Genomic DNA, 25,159 nt, shown 5'->3' with positions numbered 1-25,159 from the left:
TAATGTAATGAACATATTTTATTTTTTCTTCATTCCTTTTCTCTATGTATTTGATTCTACACTTCGTAATACATGTACCTATCCCCATTCCAAATTTGTTCAGGTTATGAGCGGGTGTGTTGTTTCCTGTCACTATCGGATGCTATGAAAACCAAAAATAAAAGTAACACTATTCAAATATATACACACATCAGACAAGCACCTGTGGAGTATTTCAATAAATTGGAGGTGCATCAAATGTAGCATCAGGCACAAAGATAAAATTGGTGACAGTATCGTAAAATATGCAAGCCTTATGTCCTTAGTCTGACTATAATATACAGCCTTCGAGACTATGCCGTTTTCAAACATCAGATAGCGAGCTTCTACTAATAGACTTTGAGACTATCCCACTTTTAACATTGCACAGCGAGCTTCCATAAGCCGGAGACAAAGCTGCATATAATTGATTTACGCTGCCATAGACTTGTCGATGAGTCAGCAGTTAAGTGATTATAGAAAAAATATACATCTTGCAATACAAAAAACCTGATGTCATCATGATGCTTGCAGCAGCTCTGAATTGCAATTGAAAATTTTACAGTTCAGTGAGATTAGAAACACTATTGCACCTAGCTGCCGATGACCAACCACCGCTGCTTAATTTCTTCCACCTTCTTTGAGACGAATGGCTCTCGGACTCTAATTCTGACTTCCAACTTGCCTCCTGTTGGTTTCTTGCCGTCGTAGACCTGAGAAGTGAAATTCCTACTGTCTTAGAGATATACCGCATGCGCTTGAAGTGCCACCACGGGCCACAAAAATGGTACTTGTTTTTAGAGGTGTGCGAATGTTCGTAATTTCGAATAATTGTTCGAATAATTCATAATTCGAAGTGCGTTTCGAATCGAATAGTCATATTCGAAAAGTATTCAAAAGTTTGAATAATTTTTCGAATAGTACTGAAGCGAGGTATCGCGATCGCCATTCTGCAAGTGGGCTTCGCCTCATTTCATCCAAGAGTTAGGTGAAGCCCAATTCCCCCAATTCGCGGCCATACTGTGTCCACAATACGGCAATCTTTGTTGCCCGAACACGTTGAACAGTTGGTGTTCCTGCATGAAGACCTGAAGTAATAAAGCCTATGCCTAACCAGTTCTTGCAGCATCCCATTTAAGATGCAAATTTAAGAAGCACGATTATGCTGCTGTGACACTGCATTAGTGGACTTGTTGGTGCAGGCAAAATAATTATTCGTTAATGATTCGAAAAATATTTGAATTCGATGCGATTCGATTCGGTCCTGAAATCCGCTATTCGCCCACCTCTAATTTTATTTCGTATTACAAACCAACACCTCGCTTAAAGACTAAGCATGCAGAGCATAAATGCCCTCAGTAAACACTATGCACTTGCACGAATTTTCGAAAGAGCAGCATTGCACATTGGAAGACAGCAAGCAGCTGTGGTGAGGAGATGGAAATGGACCTTTGAGGAGCATTGGGCATACCCCATGATGTCATACTAGTTCACAGTCAGCGCCTTAAGTGCTAGCTGGCACATTTTCTATCCGATGGAAGTTCCACTGATGGAAGTTCCACGTGGACACAGAGATGACTACGATGCACGCTGGCTTAGGTACACAATATGTTAAGACACATTTTTTTATTTGTCCTACTGCTGTTCGGTGCAGGATAAATATCGTGGGGATTTCTTTCGGACTTAATCGTGATACGACTGGCCACCTTATATATCCTAAAATAAAAACAGCTACATCGCAAAGAATATGGCCACAAACTTGATAACTTACATCAAAGCTGTCATGTATCTCACAGTTTGACTCTAGTTCTTCAAATTTCACCATCACCTGCCCGATCATGGCGTCACTCCTTAGGAATCCTCTGAAATTAGCGACAAGAGTGGGACTGTGTGAGTTTAGTTTAAGGTAAACGTTGGCATAAAATATATGTAAAGCATAGAAAGAGCAAAGAATCAGTGGGTAACTGTGCTACAAAATAAAATTGTTGAACATGACTAAGTTTACGAAACACGCTCCAGCGCATTTTTCCCTTCAGAGTGACACACTACCAGCGAATGGCACCGTACGGACTTGCAAACAGGTGACTGGGTTACCTACGCACCTGTTTGCAAGTCTGTACGGTCCTACTTGCTGCTAGTGCGTCACTCTGAGGGAGGAATGCGCCGGAGCATGTTCCGTAAACTTTTGTCCCGCACCGTACACTTACCGCTTTGACCAAATCTCAAACTTGATTGGATGACGTTTGATCACTCTTGCAAAGCCTCGTGACTTTCGATTGATTTCGTACTTGAATGTATCATCATACTCTGGAATACCAATAAAGACAGATGTTGAAAAATTCGGGTAAATAAGACTGTAAAACTATTTGGCTCTCAAGATGACAGTAACATACCTGGGTTGTTTGTATCCTTGACCGTTTTTGTCCTTGAAGTTTGTGGCTCATCCTTAAAAAAAAGGGAAAAAAGGAAAATATGTGGCATAATAGCATGGAACGTAGTAGAATGGAAAGTAAATTTTTGAGTCTATGATGAGCTTTGTTATATAATGTGTGTTCCTTTTCCTTCATTAGCTGTTGGATAATTTTCGCATATCTTTGAAAGCCCAGTCAATCAAATGAAGAGTACAATATAATTCTGACACACGTAACACACAACTTCAAAGGAGCAAAGAAATGACGTTTGGTCCTGCCTCGACCAAGTCTCATTGTTTATGTTGTGACATCTAGCATTGCTCAGAGCCCTGCTTCATTCACTAGTACTTACTGACTGCTACTCATTGACTACTGACTATTGACTACTGACTCATTGACTACTACTTACAGTGTGCTCCGCATGTCACGAATAACGTCAAAATCACTCGCTCACTTGCAAGATCTCATCAGAAGTTAAGAGGTTTCTAGAGAGTGTCAAGATCAAAGACATCTCTTGATAGACGTCAAGTGAAATCATCGTTATTTGTTGCACAATTCGCAGCAGCCAAAACCAAAACAAAAAAATTATAAAAGCGGACCGGCAATCCAGAAGATGTGGGTTCGAGTCCTACAGCTGGCTAACCTTTTCAGTGACTTTCATCTTTCATTATAAAAGCGGGTTCTCACTGCTCCTTTGAAGTATGTTCAGCACGCTATTCTGTTGGTGCTGTATGGTATAGAGACACTGCTAGTCTTCTTCACTCCATGGCTTGCACCACGGAGTAAGAAAGAAGCAAGCGACGGAGCACGGCCAGATAAAGTCAATTTCGGAGAGGGAGAAAGGCGGTTTCCGACGCATCGCGGCGCCTAACACTTTTGCGTAGAAACTGACTTTTAGAGCTTTAAGGAGACAGAGAGCTTACTTAACAGATAGAAATCTAGTAAGAAACTGTATGATGGTTGTATTTACAACATATATCCGGGTGCGAGCTGCAGGGCGCGCTTTGTTTCCCGCTGTCAACGAGAAGCGAGACCGCTCTGCCCGCTCAGATGAGCAGACGACGTGTTACGGCGACGAGCAGGCATGCCAAGCAGGGAGGGCGGCAACAGAGAACGGGTGGAGCAGCCAATGACTGCCACCAGCATCACACGACAACAAAATCTTCCCGCTTTGCCCTACAGATGGCGTAGCCCTCCGGTTACACCCTACTGACTTTATCCGGTCGTGGGAGAGAGCGCAGATTTATCTCCCGTCTTTCCCACTCCGTGGCTTACACTAATATCAAACGAGGAAGAAAGAAAAGATTACTCACACTTGGAAATGGAAATGTGACGATGACGTAGGAGTCTAAATCGTCTGGTTTCCCTAACAGAATAAAACAACGAGCATTTGTAAATACATTGTCTCTCACACAGCCCCACTCGTTTAGCGGAACCACGTTACAGATAGAGCCAGATGTTTTTGAGGTTTAACACGATATCATCAGAGTTTCTCGCTATATTTACCCATTGTAATTGAGAATGAACGTCCATTTTTTTTTATTAACCCAAAGAAGAAGAAAAAGGAATAAAGAAATTTCACCTGACTCCACCACGTTTTACAAAATACGTATACAAAAGTTTTACAAAAATACACTCCAAAAACATCTGGCTCTGGTTACAGAACAAAACTAGCGTACAGGTTTGCTAGCATCCCTAAAAACTGTAGAAATACTTTGATTTGATTTGATTCGGGTTTTATTGGCGCATCAGCTACAAAGGCCATAATGCGCCTGTAGAAATACTGTGGAATCACGAGGACACAGATTCAGCCAAAGTGCATTCATGGCAGATGCAGGCCTTTTTCACGTACATACATAAGGTTTTCAGGTAAGTTAGGTTGGGTTAGGTTGGGTCTGGTCTGGTCATGTTAGGTTAGGTTAGGTTAGGTTAGCTTAGGGTAGGTTAGGTGTGTGAAGAGTGAAAAGTAGATGTAAAAAGATAAAAACATCTCTGTAAAATCAGAAGTGATTGAGAATTCCGACGTCTCAAAAAAGTTTATCCATCCTCACGGGGACAGCCCCATCACCGATGTGCGTCACCTCATGCACAGCCACAGAATGTCACATTGCAAATGTCTCGTCGAGATTCCACCGACATAAATATAGAATAGCAATAAAACAACCTAGAAAACAACCACAGTATGTCCAGGGATGCCAGATCTTGCAGCGAGAGATACCAGACCAACAGGAGTTGTCATCGACGGCGTGCGACCTAGTTTTGGATCCCCCAGCTGCCGGACGAAAAGACAACACCTAGCAAGCAGTGCTTGGCACAGGATCGTCAGAGCAATACAAAATTTACTGTACATCTTTTATGTGCCATTTTTTTAAAAATCTACATCACAAACTAGAAGGAAGTACTAAAGTGAAAAAGGATTACACACATGTACATCGAACCACGTCAGATGGATTGCGTGAACACTTCTGTCCCGTATTTATAGTTTTCAGTCAATGGGTTTGTGCTGAATTTTGGGGATGGGACATCAACACACGGGACACTACTGGGGACGTCAACACAGATAGTTGCAAGATCATTAAGTAAATGTTTCTATTTTCACAAAAATTTTAACAAATTTGGTTGTTAACCGAAGATTGATTAAATGAAGATGAGATAATCATCAATTTGACTTACAACAACCGAAGATTGTACTCTACCATGTCCCCAACCAGTCCTGAGGGTTCACCCCCACGGCCAAAATCGTACCTTTGGAAGTGCATCCGGGAGAGGGGAATGAGGGTGAAATTCCCTCCCCCGTGTTAAGTCCCTGCAGATCATCTCCCAAAATATTTTTCTGGCTACGCCGCTGTCCTCAACTCAAAGGGTGTCTCTCGTTGGCTAGTTGAACATGTGTGCAATCCTTACTAGCTGCGTGTTTAAGGTTCTTGCGAGGGCACAACCGTACATTTTATTGTGCCGTAAAGCATTTTCAGTCTGCTCACGAGGACCTGCCTTGTCGTTAGGCCTTTCGAAGAGGAATAGGAGAAACGGTTTTCTTACCTGGAAGGTTCACACCCCGAATTACTGTCACTTCGAGCTCGTTGCCACCAAGATCTGGATGAGACCTGCACGCATCGCACCACAGCAATTAATGCCCAATCTCATAGAGGATGTCCAAAAAAAAAAACATCACAAACTGCACATGTATGACACATCACATGGCACACGTGCACGTGCACATACGCACCCAATCTAGCCCTGTCCCCAAAACAGTCACACGAGGTCTTACACACCTGACAACGGAAAAGACGCGAGCCTCATAGTGGAACTTTGGCAAATGGTCTCGCCTTTTCCAAAGGTTTCTCACAACCAGCAGGTCTTGATGCACTTCTTGAGCTAATTTTTCGAACCTGCGTTTCGAGGAAAGACAATGTAGAGTTGTGCATCCCTTTCAAACTGGTTGAGAACAGTGTCCCCTTCCAAGCCTAGCAATCAGGTTCTCTAACTTAACAGGTCCAAACGTGTCCATCCAACAGGCAGCTGTGTGTCACACGCGTTCTGCATTTCCTTTCAGTGTAGGTGCGTCGTAATATCCAATAGCAGCAGGCTGCGAAGTCATTCACATGACTACCCAGCCGCTGTGGTGTCATAGCAGTTTGTGTTTGCATTGTCTCGTGTGGCTCCCTCTCAAAAGGAAGAGCTCGCTGAACCCGCATGTTTGTGATCCATCCACCAAAGGCCTATGTGTAGGTACACAGATGGACTGATCACTGTCGAACACATCGAGTGTGATAGTGGACATAAATAGTTAGACCCTGAAGTTTTTGGGTTCTATATTTTTCCAAATTCGGGGGGTAGAAATCGGGTCAATAAATTGATGTCGAAAATTCACGCAAATTCGGGCAGAAAAAATTACCATCACACTGAGTTCGGGGAGAAATTGGGCATTATCGTAGAATAAACGTTCACCGTACCGTTTATTCAGAGTGCCAGAAGTAAGGGGCAGTCGCATATTTTGTGAGAAACTAGTACGTCGATGCCTTGAGGTGCCTAGCCTAGGTGCAGTTTTGCAGGTAGAAATCGGGTTTAACCCTAGATAGGTGAACCTCAATTCGGGGTGCAAATTCGGGGGAAAAATCGGGTTTAACCCTAAAACATCATGGTCTATAAATAGTCAAAATGCGTCTGCTACTGTGATTCGCCGTTCAGTGAATTCAAGAACTCTGATACGATTGGAGCTCACTTGGAGCCTGCAGACATGCATCTGTAGACGAAAAGTGCAACACGCTTTCCAGAAAATCAGAAGCAAGGGGATGTAGTAGCACCAACTGGAGGAAGACGATGCTATGCAAGCGGAGCAGTCTTTAACGGGACTAAGGGGTGACAACAGGTGAGTGTTAAGTGTGGGAAAGGGAAAGCTATGAGGGAAAGGAGGGTCCACGGTAGGAGCCCTTCCGGTGGTGGTGGGTCCTTGAACTTGCTGGAGGGGTTGGCAGGGTATTTTTCTACGTATGTTTGGCAGTTCCAACGAGGTCCGATCAAATAATTTTGCCAAATTAAAGTCGCCACACAAGGCAGCTGAAAAATCCAGCCTGATGCCCCCCCAGAAAGAAAAAAACCTCAACTTCCTTCTTGAAAGCGCAAAGCGCATTCAAATTCATTCAAATCAAATTTTCAGACATTTGCGAGGTAATTAAAATTCACTTACTTAGTTCCAGAAGCAACATCTCCAAGCTTAAAGAAGTGGTCCTTGGTGTCAATGCACATCTACAATTTGGAAGAAAGCCACAAAAACAATTATGTAGAGGTGAAGCAGAACAATTTAGTTTTCCCAGGTGGCACTATGCGAGGAATAAATTACAAGATATTATGAAGTTAAAATAAAACAATAAAATAAACAATGAAAATAACTATAAGTGACTGCAATAATTATAAATACAAAAAACATGGTTGCTGCGTTCATATTTGATACACATGTTGTGCTGTGAAATGACGGAAAAGTGCATGTACGTGATACATGCGCATCTGTACATGTTCAGGATTGCATATATTGAAACTATAGGAGCAATTCACCTGAAGAAGGTGTTCAAAAGAATTTGCAACACATTGCCCAACTCAAACATGAGGTCGAAAATGAATATCTTAGAGGTGCGCGAATATTCGAAATTTCTAATACGAATCAAACACTTGCAATATTCGTATTCGAAAATTTCATATTTGAAGTTTTCAAATATTCCTAACTACAACTAGTACGCGGTTCCGCGCAGCTGCCATGTTAAAGTCTGCCCAAGCCAAACGCGAAACCGCGGCACGCTAAATCATGCATCATCAGCACAGTCGCGGCTTTAGTGGATTGCTAACGAACTCTGAACATTCGTGTTAGGCCTACAGTGCGGTGAAATTCCGGTCACATATTGAAATGTTGTTAGCATTGAGCTGAACACCGCTGTTCACAGTGCCATTGCATGCACAGAAAACCCACGTCTCAAATGTGTTTTTTCGGTTTCGATTTGTGGTAGTCAGCGATATATAACAGAATCATGATCACGTGTGATGATGGTGGTAATCGAGGAGTGAGACATGAGATTTTCGTTACTATCATATTTCGATATAGGTAGTTTCTCCAACTCCGGCACTGTGCGACCCTATGTTAAAGTGCCAACAAGGATGACAATTAATGCTGCAAAGTCATACGAAACTACACTAACTCTAGTTACAGCCATACAACATCGTCGAGGATCGCAGTTTTACTGCGCTAATCAATGAGGCTGTTCCAAACTATGCATTACCTTCAGGAACCATCGCCTCACATCTGACAGCACAGCGAGACCGTGCAGTTTCTCGCCTACACGACAAATACGGAATGTATTGTCAGTGCAAGCTAGAAGAGAGCACTTGCCACCTTCATTTTCCTTCTGAGATGTGCTCATCACTAAACCATCCCACATTCTGAACATCGTTTACTTCCATTCTGTCTGTTTCACCAGCACTTACAATGCCAACACAGGTGCTCACTGTTCATGAAAGATTTTTGAAGTGCATTTTACGATTTTCAGCTTGCTTCATGAGAACAGCGCATTGTTTCATGGTAAAAATAATTTTACTGTACATGTGCATATAGGCATGTATGTATGCCCTATGCGAAGCCAATACATTAATACGTAGTATTCCTTATCAGCACTTGGGGCATTTTTCTAATGATCAGCAGAATACAAGTCATCATGCTCGTACTTGTTTTCATGGCTTAACTGTTCCTCTTAGAAGCCTTTATCCTACAACGTAATAAATTCGATACTAAATTTCATATTCAAGGGACAATTTTGCAGATATTCGTATTCTATTCGTATTAGAAAATTTCAATATTCGCGCACCTCTAGAATATTTCTGCGAAACCTCACAATCAGTCAGCGTGACTTGCCTGATGTTGATTGATTAAATCTCGCTCCAGTGTTCTGAACTCCTCTTCATCAGTTTCGTCTGAGCACTGGTTCGGCTCTGGCCGAGGCACGCACTCAGATTCTTCTACCTTGACAAAATCGTCTTGCAATTGAGGGGGCACTGGAATCTTGAAAGGAGGCAATGAAACTAACATTAGCAGCAACAATTAAGGAACTCAATTTTAATGGTATAGTACGCGACATTAGCAGACCTGGCTTACCGAACTGGCATTAATTGGCAAGCCGCACTCTGTAGCTTGGATCATTGGGTCAATTCCCTGGCAAACACATGAACGTCAGTGCACTGTACACAATCATCACACATGAACACCACACCCAAACAGACGGCACAGGGCACAGAACAGATGGTGGTACTTAAATCAATTTAAAGCAGGGATGTGCGAATCGAATCTGAGAATCCTCGAATCCCCGATTCCGAGATTCGAGATTCGGAAATCTGAATCCCTGTGCCCAAAACGGCGAATCGAATCTTTCGAATAAATAAACTGAACTATAACTTAAATAAATTAAATTAAAAAATTAAATAAACCAAGTATTATGTTTAGTTTTTTTCCCATTAAACAAATGTTATCATATTCTGCTTCAAAACACTTTTCAGTGGAAGTTTTTTTTTTCTTAGCTTTTTAAACTGTTTTTAAAGAACAGATTCGAAAGATTCGTGGATTCGCAGAACCTTTCTTGAATTCGGATTCGGATTCGCAAAATTCTGGATTCATCTTGTTAGCTGGTACCTTCTACACTCAACGACATTTACCATTGTTTAACAAGGTTAAAGGGCTTGTGAAGCTTTGATAGATGTGGTTCCCTACATCATCAACACATTGTGTTTAGAGCCTCAAGTTCTCGGGAAATATTTTCTGCCAAATTCAAGTGGGGGGAGGATAATAAACTTCCCTGTAATAATAAATAAACCATTATTGTAATATAATTAATAGTGACAACTAATAATAATTAATGATAATAATTAATATATAATAAAATAATATATTTTCCTGATAAAATCTGGGAAATAAACGTGCTCTACATTCATGTGAATTCGGGTGAAAAAAACTTCCAGTATGCTAAAACCGTGGTCCAGTACTGGTTTGGTACCAACGATGATGTAATTGTGTTTGCTGCAAAACAAGCTAGTGTGAATACCTAGACATTTAAATGATGGCAATTTGCTGGGCAAAAATCGGGTTTCACCCTAAATTCACCCTAAAGAGGCAACCTTCAATTCTGGGTGCAAATCCGGAAAAGAATCATGTTAAACTCTAAAACTTCAGGCACTAATTGTGTTGCACACTGGAGCATCGAGGAAAAAGAAACGTTTTTCTGCGTGTCATACAGTGAAACCCGCGTATAACGATATTGACGGTAATCGCGAATTCCATCGTTGTACGGGGTACATCGTTAAACGAGGGCTGACCTAAATAGCGCGTCCCCGAAAAGTCGCGCGCCACCCCGCGTATAGGAAAAGAAAAAGAAACAGATGCTTAAAAAAAAACGCGAAGCTGTGTGACATCGCACTGGCTTGGAAAAACAGCGATCGGAACTCGTGGAGGGAACCAGAGAACATTGCGGGACAACTTCTGGCAACACTACACCGTCACCATTTCGCAAGTCGGCTTCACCTAACGCCTGCGTGCTTTAGGAGAAGCTCGCTTTAGAACACTGTCGCGCGACTCGCGGGTAGAAAGCACGTGCTAGGCCTTTTGAATCATCTCGCGAATTTGAGCAGCATTGGCCAAATACGGAGACAAAAAGGCGTTACCACCTACCCTTTCACTGACAGTATTGGAAAATGAACAGTCGCTGTCTATTTTCTTGCCTCAATTCTTATTTTGGTTTAGTTCTTTTTTATGTGAATTTCGGATGATACGAATTTTTTCCGCTACCCCGTGAAATTCGTAGCACCGAGATTCTACTGTATCTTATCGCGGCGGAAATCGCCGCACGCAGCATCGTCCAACATCGTTATACGAGTACTCGGAACCGCGGTCTCCATCGCTATACGCGGGTCGTTTCCCCGTAGAAGAGGCCGCCGTAGAAGAGGCCGCCGTAGAGGCGGGACCAGGCAACTGGAACGGGCCGCGGAGCGACCGATACCGTGTGTTGTGGTTGTCACCGCCAGTCAGCGCGAAACAAACGAAGCAGTGCAAATGGGGATGGACTGTCATGGCGTCGTCACTGCTGCATTTGAGCGCAAAACTATCGCTTTCGCCACTACATGCGGTAACAATTTAGCGGCAGCAAGGTGGTTTTTTAGTATCGGAAGCAAATGTTAGAAGATGGCTGAAGCAACCGGGAGAGATCAATAATTACGCCAGCGCGGTGGATTCTGGACACTTTGTGCCATGTGCCCGACTGACGCAAAGGTATGATTTGTGTAACGCTTTGAACGGAACGGAGCACAATGAACTTTGGGCAGATAGTGACAGCGATGGCCGCTAACTACTTCTACGGTAGTTTAACTATAACTACTAACTACTTCGCGATGGAGTAGTTTAACTAGTAGTTCAACTACCTTTGAGGGGAGGTAGTTAAAACTACTTCTTTAACTACTGCAACGTATTTTAACTACATCTCTAACTGCTTAACGTTGTCCATCAACCCTAATCCCATTCTTTAGTGTTCTCGGACACCTAAATATGAATCACAAGCAGCGATAAAAGTGAAGATTTAGTACACAAGCACGGCACAATTGCTCTGCACCTCCGTTCTCAGCAAATGTTGTAGCTCAAGGTAAAAGTTGGAAGCACAATCGTGCCGTAAAGCTTGCGGCAAAATCGGGAGTACGTAGTTGGCGCCTGCAGTAACCTAACTACTGTAGTTAACTACTCGAAATAGTAGTTTAACTAGTAGTTGCACACTACATTTCTACAAGTAGTTGATAACTACTTTTTAACTACAATCAGGTAGTTTAACTAGTAGTTTAACTACATGTAGTTAACTACTGGCCATCACTGGATAGTGACGAAGAAAGTGGTGACGAATAAATGGTATTGTGCATCATCTCAAACTGTTACGCTGCAACGCAATCCCTGTTTACCTTTCTTCCAAAGTCGTGTACCCTGAACCGGGGGGTCGTCTTAGATTCGAGAAAATACGGTGCGCATCGAGCTCTGACGTCAGAGTTACGGGCATTCCCGCTGGTAGCCGTAAGCATGGGACCTATCTCGTGCCTCCTCACTGGCGTGCCATCTTAGCCGCATGAGTGCCGGTATTCGGGGAGCCGGTTTTCTATTCTAGTGTGTCTATTACCCCCTTTGCCGTAAAACTTGGAATGCAGGTTCACAGCTGTGAAAAAAATTGCATTTTACGTTTCCCGGGAATAACCCGAGATGAAGTGTTGCAGCTTAACCTTTAACGTCACAGTACAGAGCACAATCTGAATGTGCACCAAGGCAAAGTCTCCAAAGACATCCCGAACATATCCAGGAAAGTTCTAAAGAGGTTCCAGATTTCAGAAACAAATGACACAATTCGAACGAAGTCGTATCACTTTTGCTGATTAAGCGATTTCTTATAAAATGTTGCCGCGTAACAGTTCAAAAAGCACCGGGGAAGTCAACACAAGCTTGCCAACCTTCATCGTTCGAAGGTACTCCTTCGCCTGTTCCAGATCTCCACGACGTTTAGCTTCAAGCGCTGCCTCGCGGAACAGTCTCTGGCGTTCCTTTAAGAACTGCAGCTGCTTGTCCATGGTCATTGATAAAGCCCTCCTCACTGCAAATACAGCATCACTTTTATGCAGAGACAGTTGAATAGTTGCTTCTGCACAAAATGCCACATGAAACTATGCAACCTTAGCAAACATCAGGAAAAACACAGCAGATATCTGTCTGAAAAGTCCACTAGAAAACCCAGGGCATGCCACTCGACAGCAAAGGGTGGGACAGACCAGCTCCCCCCTCTTCAGTGTGTCTTTGGAATCACCACCAATGAGCATTGCTGTATTCTATAGTTTTCATTTCATAATAATATGGCGGTGACTCCGGATACATACCTGCCAACACGACAAACTAAAAATTCGGGATACTGCTCGAAGCGTGGCGGGGGGGGGAATAAACTGTAAGAGGGGAAAAAGAAAAATGAGGAAAACGGAAGAAAAAAAGCCCAAGGCCCCAATTTTCAGGGATACTGGAGGGCACATCCGTACAATCGGGCGACTGAACGAAATTCGGGAGTCTCCCAGATAATCCGGCAGAATTGGCAGGTATGCGGATACAAAGTTACTGAGTAGATGCTGAAACTACTTTCTAATCCCATGACTAATCCCCTTCTAATCCCTTTCTAATCCCATGACTAACCCGTCCCCGTCCGTTGACAAAACCCGTGGCGTGTGGCAAGAACACTTTATGTGCCGAGGTTCTGGACTTTGCGTCACTTAACAAGGGAAGCTACAAACAATACTGACTGATGTTGCCGTATCAGCCGGCTTGAAGCAGGTATGTACATGCTGTCCCGTGTTCATGCCAGCTGACTCTCATAGCAACCAACATTGTTTGTTTTGTTCTGTTGTTCATAAAAGAATAAACAGCTGACTGCACTGGCGCAAACGGTGACACATCACATCGTTATTTCGAACGCAGTCATCAAAACAGATGGACCTGTCTGGATCTCTTTCTAACAACTACTCAGTCTTACTGCTGGTTTGATTGCAGCAGGTAAATGTGATTTTCCACAGCGTATGTGAAAATTTACACTAGAACATGGGGCATTTTATCAACGTGGACCGAACAATTACTTCCACAAACCTTACGCAACCTTCGGCACAGATACAGTGCAATCCCGTTAATTCTAGCTCAAAGGGGGCCAAAGATTTGTTCTAAAAATGCGGAGTTCGAACTAAAGGGAGCTGCTCTGAACGAGGGCCTGATGCGTCGGGAACATGTCATGACTCGCTAAGCCTTGCCACGCATTCGCAGTGGAACATAAACGGCGGAACTATAAGAGGCACATTTTTTTCAGAATATTTATTTGCAGGCAGGCATGAAAACATCTCAGAGCAGAAAATAATCTGTTAAATGCATTAGCGTTAATTTCTTCATCCGCAACTCTATACATGTCGTTAAGGCCCTTGGTTTTCCGCGATTCAGTGAAATTTCGCGGAATTCGGTATTAATCGCGGAATCCTTCGTTTGGCAAAGAATTTCAAGGAATCCCTTATTTTTTAGTGGCATGCGGATATTCGAGTTGTCGAATTCGAATCGAATATCAATCACTCGAAGTAGTCGATTCGAGAATCGAATACCCAATATTCGGGTTGCCGGATATTCGACTATTTGCCCCAATACGAACGACACCTCCCGAAAGTGGGCTTCACCTGACGCTTCCCTGCGTGAGGTGAAGCCTGCTTTACGAAATTGTCCACGCTGCAGGGCAAATACAGATTGTAGTTTAGCTTAAGATAACGTTAGCCCAAGTTTATTGTACATACTTCGCCTGAGGAAGGGGCGGCGTCCCTCCCGTGTGCAGTTTAGCGGTGGCAGTGGGGAACTTTGGTTTGATGTCTGGGAGGTTGCCTTCAAAAAGCCTCAAATAAAAGACTCTCAAATAATGCCTACAACCCAGGAACAAAAAAGAATGTCCCAAAGATGTAACTTCCCCAGGGCATGTATTCTAAACTCCTTCCTATAAAGTCCCTATAAACTCTCTACATGCTGAAGGATCTTTCAGCAGGTATAAAACGATTGCAGGCGATGGACTGCATCAGAGGAGAACACAAGATATCGTGTATGTCATTGTTGAGCCACAACAGTGCTTTGAATCTGTAATTTTATAAAATATTTTTCGTTCCCACATTATCCAAGATAGTAGAGTGCTTCCCATTTCAAGCAGCCATTCACTGCTCGCAGCAGAAAATCGCAGAATTTACGAGTCGGTGTCACGGAATTTTGAATTTTGAATTTTTTGTCCCAACAGCGCGCCAGTCGGGTGCTAACAAGGGTGTGTAGTCGGCAGTCCGGCGCGGCAGGGAAATCTCGTTCGAGTAGACCATTGTGCACATCGATACGTTCCGATTAATGATTTTTTTTTTTCCCCAGTAGAAATACACATGGTTATGCCAAGGCCCGAGAGTTAGTTCGTATATTATCCGGAAGTTCATATTAAGAGATTTCAAATTTATGGAACTGCACTGTATAAGACAAGAAGCAACAGCATTGCAATGATGACGCTACATACTAGGCTTTTTTGGTTGGGTTGCCACCGGTGGTGACTGGGCTGTAGCCGGCTTTGGAGACGGCTTGGGAGATGGCCTTGGAGCTGGTGGTGGCGCTGCAGCGGCAGCGGCAGCTAGCCCAGGTGTTTGCTGCGGTGCAGCTGGCAGCTTTGCCGGAGGCGCAGTTTCATTTGGAACAGGTATCGGCCCGAAACCTGGCGGCCACAAGATTACCAAACACATCTAGTATCATGTAATCACGCACCAAACGCTAATGCAATCAGCTATCAGTCCCGTTACTTATTGCAAATCCCGTTTGTCGATCTGGAGGGAGTCCATGAATCGGCTACAAAGCAAAGATAAAGGGGTCACATCTGGACCCACCAGGAAAAACAATCTTGGGAGCAATCAATCTCAATCAACCGGGAGGCCGGTGGAAGTCATCGCACACATCCAGCAAACTCGGTGCCTCAGCACAACGTTCACTGTTCAGACTAACCAGATCTGGAACATAACAACGGTTTTTAGTCGGAGTTCCAGTTGAATCGAAGCATTTTTGATGGAACAAAAAAAAGAGCACCTCATCACAGAGAAAGTTTATCGCAAGTAACCCGTGAAACACGCGAATCTGGTCGAGATCAACCCGTGAAACATGCACTCCGCTCCAGATCAATCGGGAATTTGACATCAATTTTGGAAAATGAAGTTGATGAGAGTCACCTGGAGGAGTTGGCAGCTCCTCAAAATCAACATGTTTTCCAGCCTTGTACAACTTAATGGCATCTTCATATTGCTAGAGAAAATGGGTGATGCTCATGTCAAGCGTGAAAGCTTCGCGCACCAATCGCGTGCGACATACTTTGACAATACGATCAACTCGTCTGGCCTTGCTGCCTTGCCCTTTCTCTTTGGCCTCGTTGGCTGTGCTCTGATACTTTTTCAGTCTCTGCTGGAGAGCTTCCATCACTGATGTTGGTGGAGGAGGAGCGTTGAACAACTCAGGGTCATCTGTGAGAGATAAAGTATTCAATTATGACTACTACAAGTAAAGTGCAACAATTTTGTTTTCTGTGTAGCAGGAACAACCCGCCATGAATCTGGGGGATTTCATCTAGAGCCTCCTAGTTCTCGTGTGCGTCTTCAAAGTCACACACTCTGCAACATGCACATCTAGTTCCTGTCAGTTATGCACAGTTAACCGCACTGTGTTCTTACTGAAATGCTTGTGGAGGCTATCACTCTCAAAACTGCCTCCTTCCATTGTTTCCATTTAAAAAATTAAATTTTACACGCAGGAATAGTTTTATAAACGGGAACAAACATCAACTGCAGCGCCGAATGGACACTAAACTCATAGGAAACACTGTGTTTGCTTAAAATAATTGCATAACTCAACTCGACTCAATAACATACATAGTACTCACCCCTATCTGTAGTGTCAGAAGGCGCTTGTGCATCTTTCACTGCAGTGGGTGTACTGGTGGAGGAGAGTGGAAGGGGAGCAGCAGGCTCGGCTGCAGGGCCAGGAGCTGCAGGGGCACGCGGAGGTACAGTCGAAGAACTCCGCTGGGAAGAAGAACCTGAAACAGAAGTTGACAAGCCATTTTGTGACAAACCACCGTGCTTTGTAAACAACTTTTTTTTAATGCTACACCAAAAGCAAAGGTATGCAGAAATAGGATGTCTGCCCAGAGGCCTGCCTTGTGGACTTATCACCACTCAGCATTTCTTTTTTTTTTTTTTTTGAATAGCTTAGGATGGTGTTGTTAATCACCAGCATGTTCACACTTTTGAGACACTACTTGGCTGAAAGCATTGCAAAACACTTATAATCGCTCGAACGTAATGAGATTTGCTTTCGGTTTTCAAGACCACCATCTTTTAAAACTCAACGGCTTTGTCGAACATTTGTGTTTCTGGCACTGCTTTTCCGTGCGCTCTTACCATTTGTGTAGTTCATAATTAGACCTTCGGATTTTTTGTTTTTGTAAAGTCTGCGACCAACAAACAGGTTTCATGTCAGGAGCTGTAACACATGGTAAAATCAGGTGGTTTTGACATGAAAGAGTAGCCACCCTCTGTTAGAAAAAAAAAAGCCTCTCTTGTTGGAGGTTAACGTGAGATGGGCAGGCAGTGCCGTGCGCAAAGTATTTGGTGTTCATCCGTGAAAGTTTGAATCGTCGTCGAGTTCCGCTCTCAGGGTTTAGCGGCATTTACCCAGACTGACGACACGGCAGACCCTGGGGTAAAAACGGTTTCTACCGGGTGCGACCTTCAAGTACATTGTTCTATTCATGATGTTTTGCACCATGGGAGTTAATTAATCGAGGTACTTCCTAAAATCATGTTTCCATGTAGTATCATCATGCTGAAATCATTCGACCCACATTTCAATCGTTCCCAGTAACAACCACGTCGGCAGGACAACACCCTTTTTCCTCACCCTCTGACCTCCCTTAACAGAGATTTTCTGGAACACTTACTACATGCACAAAACCTTCAAAAGATTACAGAAAAAAAAAAAAAAAAAGGTTTTGAGCCAAAGGACTCACTTGCAGCTATGGATGGGGGTGGTGGCATCTTGGATAAATCCACAGGTTGTCCGTTGGCCAGCGCATGCAGTACAGCATCAAACTCCTGAGCACAGTTAACAACATTCACTGTCAGCAACTGAAAAGGTCCTCCAGGTGCTGCAAGACGATGACCACGAAAGACATCCTCTCGAAGAGAGTACACACGTAGATATACTAGATGACTAAAGTTCATTAATTGGGCTTAATTAATTGCGTTTCTTAGGCACGTAGCTTTCGACTTATTTGCGTGTCAACGTTCGTCTATGCACGGATATTTCAACGTACGTGTTCTTTCCAGGATTAAAAAAAAAAAGAGAGAGAGAAATGTTTTCAACGAGGATTTACTGCCGTTGTGCTATCTCACTTTTGCTCAAAAGTCACTAATTAAAGAGAATGAATGTTAGGTACTTACTAGTAATTAGTCATCTTGTAGTTACATATTTTCTTTGAGAGAATGTCCACCTTTCCGTATAACTCGAGCGCAAAAACAGCATCTATTCTGCTCTCAAAGCTTTTTTTTAAAATCTGGTGCAGCTAAAACAACACCCAGTAGAAACAACAGTAGCGCTAACCTTAGCAGTCTTGACATACTTCAGAGCAGTCTGGATATCACCCTGCTTTTTGGCCAGCACAGCCGCATTCTTATATTGATTGCGTCGCATAGTTAACAACTGCTCCGTTGATTCTGTATGGTATGGAGAAGAATTATTACTCATTATGGAAAATCTGTTTGAAGGCGGCAAACTTACGAGACGCTGCCAATTCCTCGCTGGATGGAACAGGCTTTGGCCGAGGTGGAACAACCGGCACATGCGAACTTGGCTGTGATGCTGAGGGTACAAAAGAAAATTTCATTTTTCTTCAGTAACAATTGTTCTTAGTGGTGGCATCTACGGCTATAGTATAAGTGAACTAATTTCAAGTTCAAACGAAGCAGTGAATGAGCTCAGCTGTGAGAATCAAAAAACCTGCTTTTTTTTTTCAAAAAGCGTCTATGGTTGTACTGTCTATAGTGTTATTGAAGAAAAAATCAATTAGGTTGAAGTTCAAACGGAGTGGTAAATACAGTAAGACGATTACCCCAAAAGCAGTGAGATGAGTGTGTATAATAGACGTGTGATGAGGACATACATAACACCACAGATGTGGCACAATGAATTTGCGTTTTCTTTTCTTTTTCTTTTTGCAGAGTAGAGAGTGTAGTATGCGATTCTCTCTCATAAACAACCTCGTGCAGTCAACTCAGGAGATGTTACAAAGGTTTGTTATATTACATTTAGCTGCACGCAACTTGCTATGAACTTTTTCATTCTTCTTTTTTTTTTTACCTATGGCTCTTTCCTAAGGAAGAAAATGAATCATGTGTTTCCCGAAGCAAGTACAATAACTTCTTAGTGCAGCTGCAGTGTACGCAGTTAGCCTTCTCATTACAGACCAATGTCTCTTCCCGTTCCTAGCAACTGGCACAAGCAAACGTACAGTTTGCTCCACACTTAGTTGAAGTGCACAGCCTCACCACGACACGCTGAGGGAGCAGCGGTCGCATGACAGTGACAGCTTAGAAACACAGTAAGAAAGATCCGTACCGGCTACCCCAACTTTCAGTCTTCTTACACCTTCGAAACTTTCGAAGCAGACGACACAAACGCACCAACTTCCAATATCAGGTGCCACTGGACACTTAATCACATCTTTCTCCGATTTCAGCGACAACGACACGTTTCTCCGCTAAATGGCTGGCACCAGACAAAAATTTTCCGGTGCTTCAGTGTATTTCACTAAGCGCAGAGAATGCTGCAAAGATAGAGCGAAACACCACACACTCACAATTCGATGAAGGAGGAGGAGGAGGAGGGGCCGGCCTCAAAACAGGCCGCGGAGGCACTATGGGTGAAGGACCCTCCATAGGATCGAGGTTCGGTTGTGGGGTCTGACTCGGGGCTGCTTCCGAGGGGGTGTCTTGCCTCGCTATTTTCGGAGGAGAAACCAAACGTTCTGCGTGTGTTTAGTATTCCAACGTAGTACAGAACATGCGAACGGCAGAATGTGGCCAGTTCACATCCGAACCTCTCACCGGAAGAAGCGGACGGCTGTTTCGGCACTTTGACGGGCGGCGGAACATCATCTTCATTTACGGGTGTTCCAGCTTGCGCATCTTTCATCATGCCCTCTAGTGTCTGCAGTCATATCGTTAGTTTTCAGACTATCAACCTATTTTACAGCTTGCACATAGTTCACAGTAAGTTCTTACCTTCAGCGCCCTTCCGTAGCGCCTTGCCTTCGAACTATCGCCTATAGTCCTTGCTGCGGCCTCCGCTTCCTTGTAGTTTTGCAAGCGGTCTCGTAACATATTCATTGCGCTTGGTTCCCCAGCTGCCTTTGGAGGCCCCAATGATTCTTGCCTGTAATTTATAAATCGTTCGGTCGGACAGATATCCATGAGCCGAGCATCATGAGCAGATGTCCATGAGCATGACATGCCATATCTGCTCGAGTATTGAAGTACACGTTGTTTTTATGGTTTCCAGTTTGCTTCATGAGAACAGCACATTGTTTCATTGTAAAAATATTTTGACTGTACATGCACACATAGGCATGTATGCCTCATGCTAAGCCTATACGTTAGTTACTTATTCCTTAGCACTTTGGAAGTGCATGTCCCTGGGCATTTTCCTAAGGATCAGCAGGACACAACTGAGACCATGTTAGTTTTTGGAGCTTCATTGTTACTCTTAGACCTATGACGGGATATTCGATATTCGAAGAAAAATCTTTCAGATATTCGTATTCGATTCGTATTCGAAAATTTCAACATTCGCACACTTCTAGGAAGAATATGAGGAGAATGCCACTGAACATGCCTGCATCAGCACAAAAACATTTCACAAGCTCGATGTCGATTTCTTTTTTTTTTTTATTCCATGTTAGAACCGCGAAGCAACTGTGGCTATGAGTGATGTACAGACGAGGACAGATGGAGAGAGGACAGCAAGGAGGAGTGGGGGACAGCGGGGTTAGTATGCGTCCTGGGCAGACTTCAGGGGGAACTGTGCTGACATTCGTCTGGAAAGTGTTCGGAAAGACCCTGAGACAGCACAGCCGGTTGCAGGATTCGAACCCGTGTGCAGTTTTAGTCTCGGCGTTGAAAGCGATCACCTTAACCAGTATGCCACAGGAGCTGGTAGCTCGAAGTCGAAGCAGCTTTGTGTCAACTTTCATTAAAGTTTTTCCAATTACAACGTCCGATGCACCGTGAGGCTCCACACCTCCTGACCGACGACAGTGTCCATTTTGTCCCAATCACACTGTCATAGTCACATAAGTCGTCATCCACCAACGGGTAAATAAACGTGTGCACTAAATTCATGCGAATTCGGGTGAAAAAAACTTCCAGTATGCTAAATTCGGGGTGAAATCAGGCTCAGTTACTCAACTAACTGTAGTGGTTTGGTACAAATGGTGATGTAACTGAATTTTTCTGCCAAACAAGTAAATTAATGCATTCCTACAGACATCCCAGTGAGGGCAATTTGCCAGGTAAAAATCGGGTTTTACCCTAAAGAGGTAACCTTCAATTCGGGGTGCAAATTCGGAGAAGAATCGGGTAAAACCCTAAAACTTCAGGCTCTAACTGTAACACACCTTATACAACGGTGATTCATCGACACATCCCGAGTGGTGATGCACCACTATCAGCCAACGCACGTTTTGGAAGGCCCCGCAGTTCCCAACAAGGTCTTGCACTAGAATGCCAGCACAAAATTTGTGAAGCACGTGCAATTTAGTTTCGAGGCACCGTGTGCCTCTGCTCATTAAAAAACGCTTTGCAGTGTGCAGATGCTACTGTCGTGTTGCACACGACAACTCAGAAAAAAAGCTGTGGGCGAGAGAACAACTTTTCTCGTTATTGCTATTACTAATCCGCGTTAGCGCCACGAAGCAGGTGTAGCTGTGAGCAGTGTACGGAGGTAGATAGGTGGAAAGGGGACAGCAGGAACGAGTGAGGGACAGGGAAGGCGACAGAACGATGTGGAGAGGGAGCAACCTCCATTACTTCTCACGAGCACCTTCCCAGTCGCGCTCTCACTTCAATGCTATTTGGCTCTTGCAAGCGCTTTGTTTTCAATAAAAGATGGAGTCTTGCTGCTCGACCTTTGCACGTTTTACTGGCTTCCGAGATAATTCCGATATCAATATGAAGGCCTGCCTTTTCGTGACGATTCTTGCATTGAAGTTTTGTTTACCCGTGCTTCAATGGGCAAACTGTCGTGAACCAACAAGTTGATCGCACTAGTATCGAAGTTATCGTTATGTTGAAGATCGTAGCAAACGGGTTCAACTGTACAGGGTTGTCCACTTCCGTCCATTTGTGGATATACACAATAGCAGGATGTTGTGCAGCAAACAACAACTTTATTTCGAGATGATGAATGGGGAGTTTCATCATCAGGGGCGATACGCTGCCCCATTGCTGCAGCAGGTGTTCAGCATGCAACGGATATTTGCAGCTCAGGACAGTACTAGGTATTATTATTTGTTCGCGCATACATCTCGGTTCTTTGCCGACCTACCTCAGTGGAGCCAGAGGAGCAGAAGGTTGTGGTGGTTCAGGCGATTTCATCAGGTGTGCGGATGGGGTGAGGTTATTGAGTTCAGCCTGAAAACAAAACAAAAAATTAAGTAGTTGAAAGAGGGTGTATTGAACTATCCACGCCCTCTGACCATTTCAAAAAAGAGCTCTCTCACACACGCAAGACTCACATACCATGAGCTCAGGGTCATCCGAGAGGTTGGCATCATCATCATCCGTCGAATGCCCATCGTCCTGAACTGCAGCGGCCATCTTTTGAATTGCATTGAGATCCAGTGCTGAGATACGAGATAAAGTGATAGGACAAAATTCACACTTGGGGAAAACTTGCACATTGCTAAAATTTAGTATGAGAAAGTGCCAATAAATACGCTGTTTGGGTGCAGGCTTCTTCTTTGGGGCCCGGGCTCGCCCTCCGAGAAGTGCTGATAGCTCTGCTTCGAGGTCCCCATCATCACAATCGTCGTCGTCGTCGTCATCACCGATAGCATCCAAATTGGGGATGTCAAACATTCCAAGCTATAGAAGTACGAAAAATGATGCTGTATGTATGTCAGGGGTGAGCACTTGTGACTCTTGCTCACTGATCTCCCGCTCAGCACCACCTTTGCTCTCTCATGCTCAACTCGTTCACCGTGTACACTGAGCATCAGTGAGCATGCTCATGATGTACAGGGTGTGTGCAGAAAAACATGACCCGCATTTTTACATGTAACTCGCTGTTTACTTAGCCGAGGAACTTCCGGTGGCGCACGACGGCGTATTTACGCGTGCGAAAGCTACAAAAAAATCCTGGAAAGCATACTCAGTGTAAAAAAATAAACGGCGCGAAAACATGAGCTTCCATGCATTAGAATAGGGTGGTCATGACATTGCATGGTAGTGCATTTCGGTCTCAGGAGAGTTATGTGCAGGCACCGCTAGGGGTACTGCCGATGAGCATCCATGTGGGACATCGTTTCGATTTATGCACCTATAGCTCCCCTAGCGGTACTTGGACACAACTCTCCTACGTTAACCGTGTTGCCCTTTCACATACACCCTGTTGTCCACCATGTTGCCCTATTCTGATGCACGGAAGCCGACGTTTTCGTTGTTCCGTTTATTTTTTAAGCTGAGTATGGCTTCCACAATTTTTCTGCAGATTTCGAACGCATAAATGCGCCATCGTGCGCCACCGGAAGTTCGTTAGTTAGGTAGGCAACAAGCTATGTGCCTACATGCGGGTCATGTTTTTCTGCACACACCCTGTACATGCTTCTGTCATTACGTTTCTAGTTCATATCAGTGACCAAGACTGTCGCGCTTCTGACTGATATGTTGGGCTTCCGGTTGTGACCGATTTATGTGGACGGTTGACATGCAAATTACTGTATCACTTGCTTCGGGCTATAGAAGAAAAAAGCATCAGCTCGCGGGAAGCAATAAAATGAGTTTGAGTGTGTGGACTGTGCTGAGAACGCATGAATTTCAAAACGAAACATCTGTACCGTTTGTACTCGTGTAGAATCGAAAGACGTGACTTAGCGTCACGTTACGGTTGACGTGCGAAACGAGACATAACAGAAAGACGAGAAAACATCGCAGTGAGTGAAGCAAACTGGCGATGTGCGATGCACGGAAACGGTACACTCACATCGATTAGTGGGTTCTGCGCATTCCCTCGTCGTGGCTTAGCACCCGCACCTCTTCTTGCCATTGTAGAAGACTAAATAAATATTGAATAAAACTGCAAAGGCTGAATATACAGTCATAAGAGCCTACGCTACAAGCTCTTGTATAAACGGGAACGAATAGTCATGATTTCGATACCGATGCGATTACAGCGACTGTGGGCGCCTCTATGGTGGGTGCATCAACGAGACACGGGTGTTGATAATTACGAATCAAGACATCAAACTTGCAGTAGAAATTAAATTTTTCTTTACTTTCATCAAAGCCAACAAACATTAATCTGGCGAAGAATGTTTGACCGTAGCGAAAAACTGCAAAGCGGCTGTTTCGAGATATGTCGTCTGCTAGCACTGACGCGAATTAGCGACACCGCGAAACCTTTATTAAAAAAAAAAAAAATTCCGCGTTAGGACCGCGAAGCAACTGTGGCTGTGAGCGGCGCACGGACGTGGACAGATGGAGAGAGGACAGTCGGAAGGAGTGGGGGACAGGGGAGTGTATTTATGTAGAGAAGTACTGGCTGGAGCATGACAAGGTTCTCTAGTGCACCTATACTTCGTTACAGTGCAACGAACCACTTTGCTGGGTAAACCTCCATGATTTACAACCCATTCATTTCATACAGGTTATTCGTGTCAGCACCATCATCTTCACCATCATTGCCTGGGGTTGCAGTGCGGCCGCTCGGGAAAAAATTTAAAAAATATTCCTCCCAAGCTCCATGAACTGTTGTGGTGTTATCACTGGGCTCTGTACTCGTGCAGTTTATCTTATGTTACTTAGTGACAGAAAACTGTTGCCACTCACCTGTAACAGCCGATGGCTTTCTAGGAGACGAGCGGGGCTGGTTGGCACATGGCGACAACGAAGACAACAAAACTCACACAAAGACAGTTAGTGAACGTGTTTCAGCCTTCGGTCATGATCACCCTTTTTCAATCATATGATAAAATGTTTAAAGTTGTAAAGTTTTCCATCTGTCTCTCTGTCGCTTTCGTCGTCTTCGCTGATGACTCTCTAAACCTGGCCCCGCGTATGATTTTTACTTGATTGGTATTACTAATACATTCCTACCAAATTTCTGAGCAAACCCTAGATTGCCGATTTATTTGTAGTATTGGTGCCCGCCAATGGGACTAGAAGCAGATTGGTTCAGTCACAGGCTTGGCGATCTCCCGAGTGAATTCCAGCGAAGATTCTTCGAGTGCAGGAAACTTGAAACGGAGCTTTTTGGCCCGCCGCTCTCCGCAGTTGTTGATAGCGTACCCGATGACTAACAAATGGAACTGATTGGCCTGCTGTGCGAT

General features: G+C 44.0%; 1 protein-coding gene across 3 annotated transcripts; it reads right to left on the bottom strand.

The window, feature by feature from the left end:
• Positions 1 to 23,979, bottom strand: LOC135398812 (coiled-coil and C2 domain-containing protein 1-like). 3 transcript variants are annotated; one of them, XM_064630304.1, is made up of 26 exons: positions 23,815 to 23,979; positions 22,550 to 22,697; positions 22,353 to 22,456; positions 22,159 to 22,244; positions 19,839 to 19,989; positions 19,662 to 19,764; positions 19,415 to 19,555; positions 18,337 to 18,417; positions 18,160 to 18,272; positions 17,567 to 17,651; positions 16,439 to 16,594; positions 15,874 to 16,022; positions 15,735 to 15,807; positions 15,038 to 15,229; positions 12,438 to 12,577; positions 9,067 to 9,123; positions 8,827 to 8,973; positions 7,117 to 7,175; positions 5,702 to 5,818; positions 5,469 to 5,533; positions 4,594 to 4,701; positions 3,743 to 3,795; positions 2,412 to 2,463; positions 2,226 to 2,325; positions 1,790 to 1,880; positions 1 to 731 (listed from the first exon to the last, which is right to left on the bottom strand). In XM_064630304.1, the coding sequence occupies exons 1-26, from the start codon at positions 23,875 to 23,877 to the stop codon at positions 612 to 614; spliced, it is 2,754 nt and encodes a 917-aa protein (XP_064486374.1). In that variant the 5' UTR covers positions 23,878 to 23,979; the 3' UTR covers positions 1 to 611. The 3 variants fall into 3 exon arrangements, with proteins under 3 accessions (XP_064486374.1, XP_064486373.1, XP_064486375.1); XM_064630303.1 differs by having other exon boundaries at positions 19,415 to 19,582; positions 23,815 to 23,925; XM_064630305.1 differs by lacking the exon at positions 4,594 to 4,701 and having other exon boundaries at positions 19,415 to 19,582.
• Positions 23,980 to 25,159: the final 1,180 nt, after the last annotated feature.

The sequence above is a fragment of the Ornithodoros turicata genome, chromosome 6 (assembly GCF_037126465.1).
Source record: "Ornithodoros turicata isolate Travis chromosome 6, ASM3712646v1, whole genome shotgun sequence".
Classification (NCBI taxonomy): domain Eukaryota; kingdom Metazoa; phylum Arthropoda; class Arachnida; order Ixodida; family Argasidae; genus Ornithodoros; species Ornithodoros turicata.
Note: the sequence above shows the minus strand (reverse complement) of the source record. Positions and strands in the feature narration are given on the sequence as shown.

Bases quoted from the DNA above. Each gene is read 5' to 3' on its own strand.
- LOC135398812 (XM_064630303.1), bottom strand. From the start codon at position 23,877: ATGGCAAGAAGAGGTGCGGGTGCTAAGCCACGACGAGGGAATGCGCAG. The intron at 19,990-22,158 runs GTAGGTCGGCAA...TATAAATTACAG, and splicing joins GCTCCTCTGGCTCCACTGAG to GCAAGAATCATTGGGGCCTC. The intron at 5,534-5,701 runs GTGTGTAAGACC...CGATGCGTGCAG, and splicing joins CGCGTCTTTTCCGTTGTCAG to GTCTCATCCAGATCTTGGTG.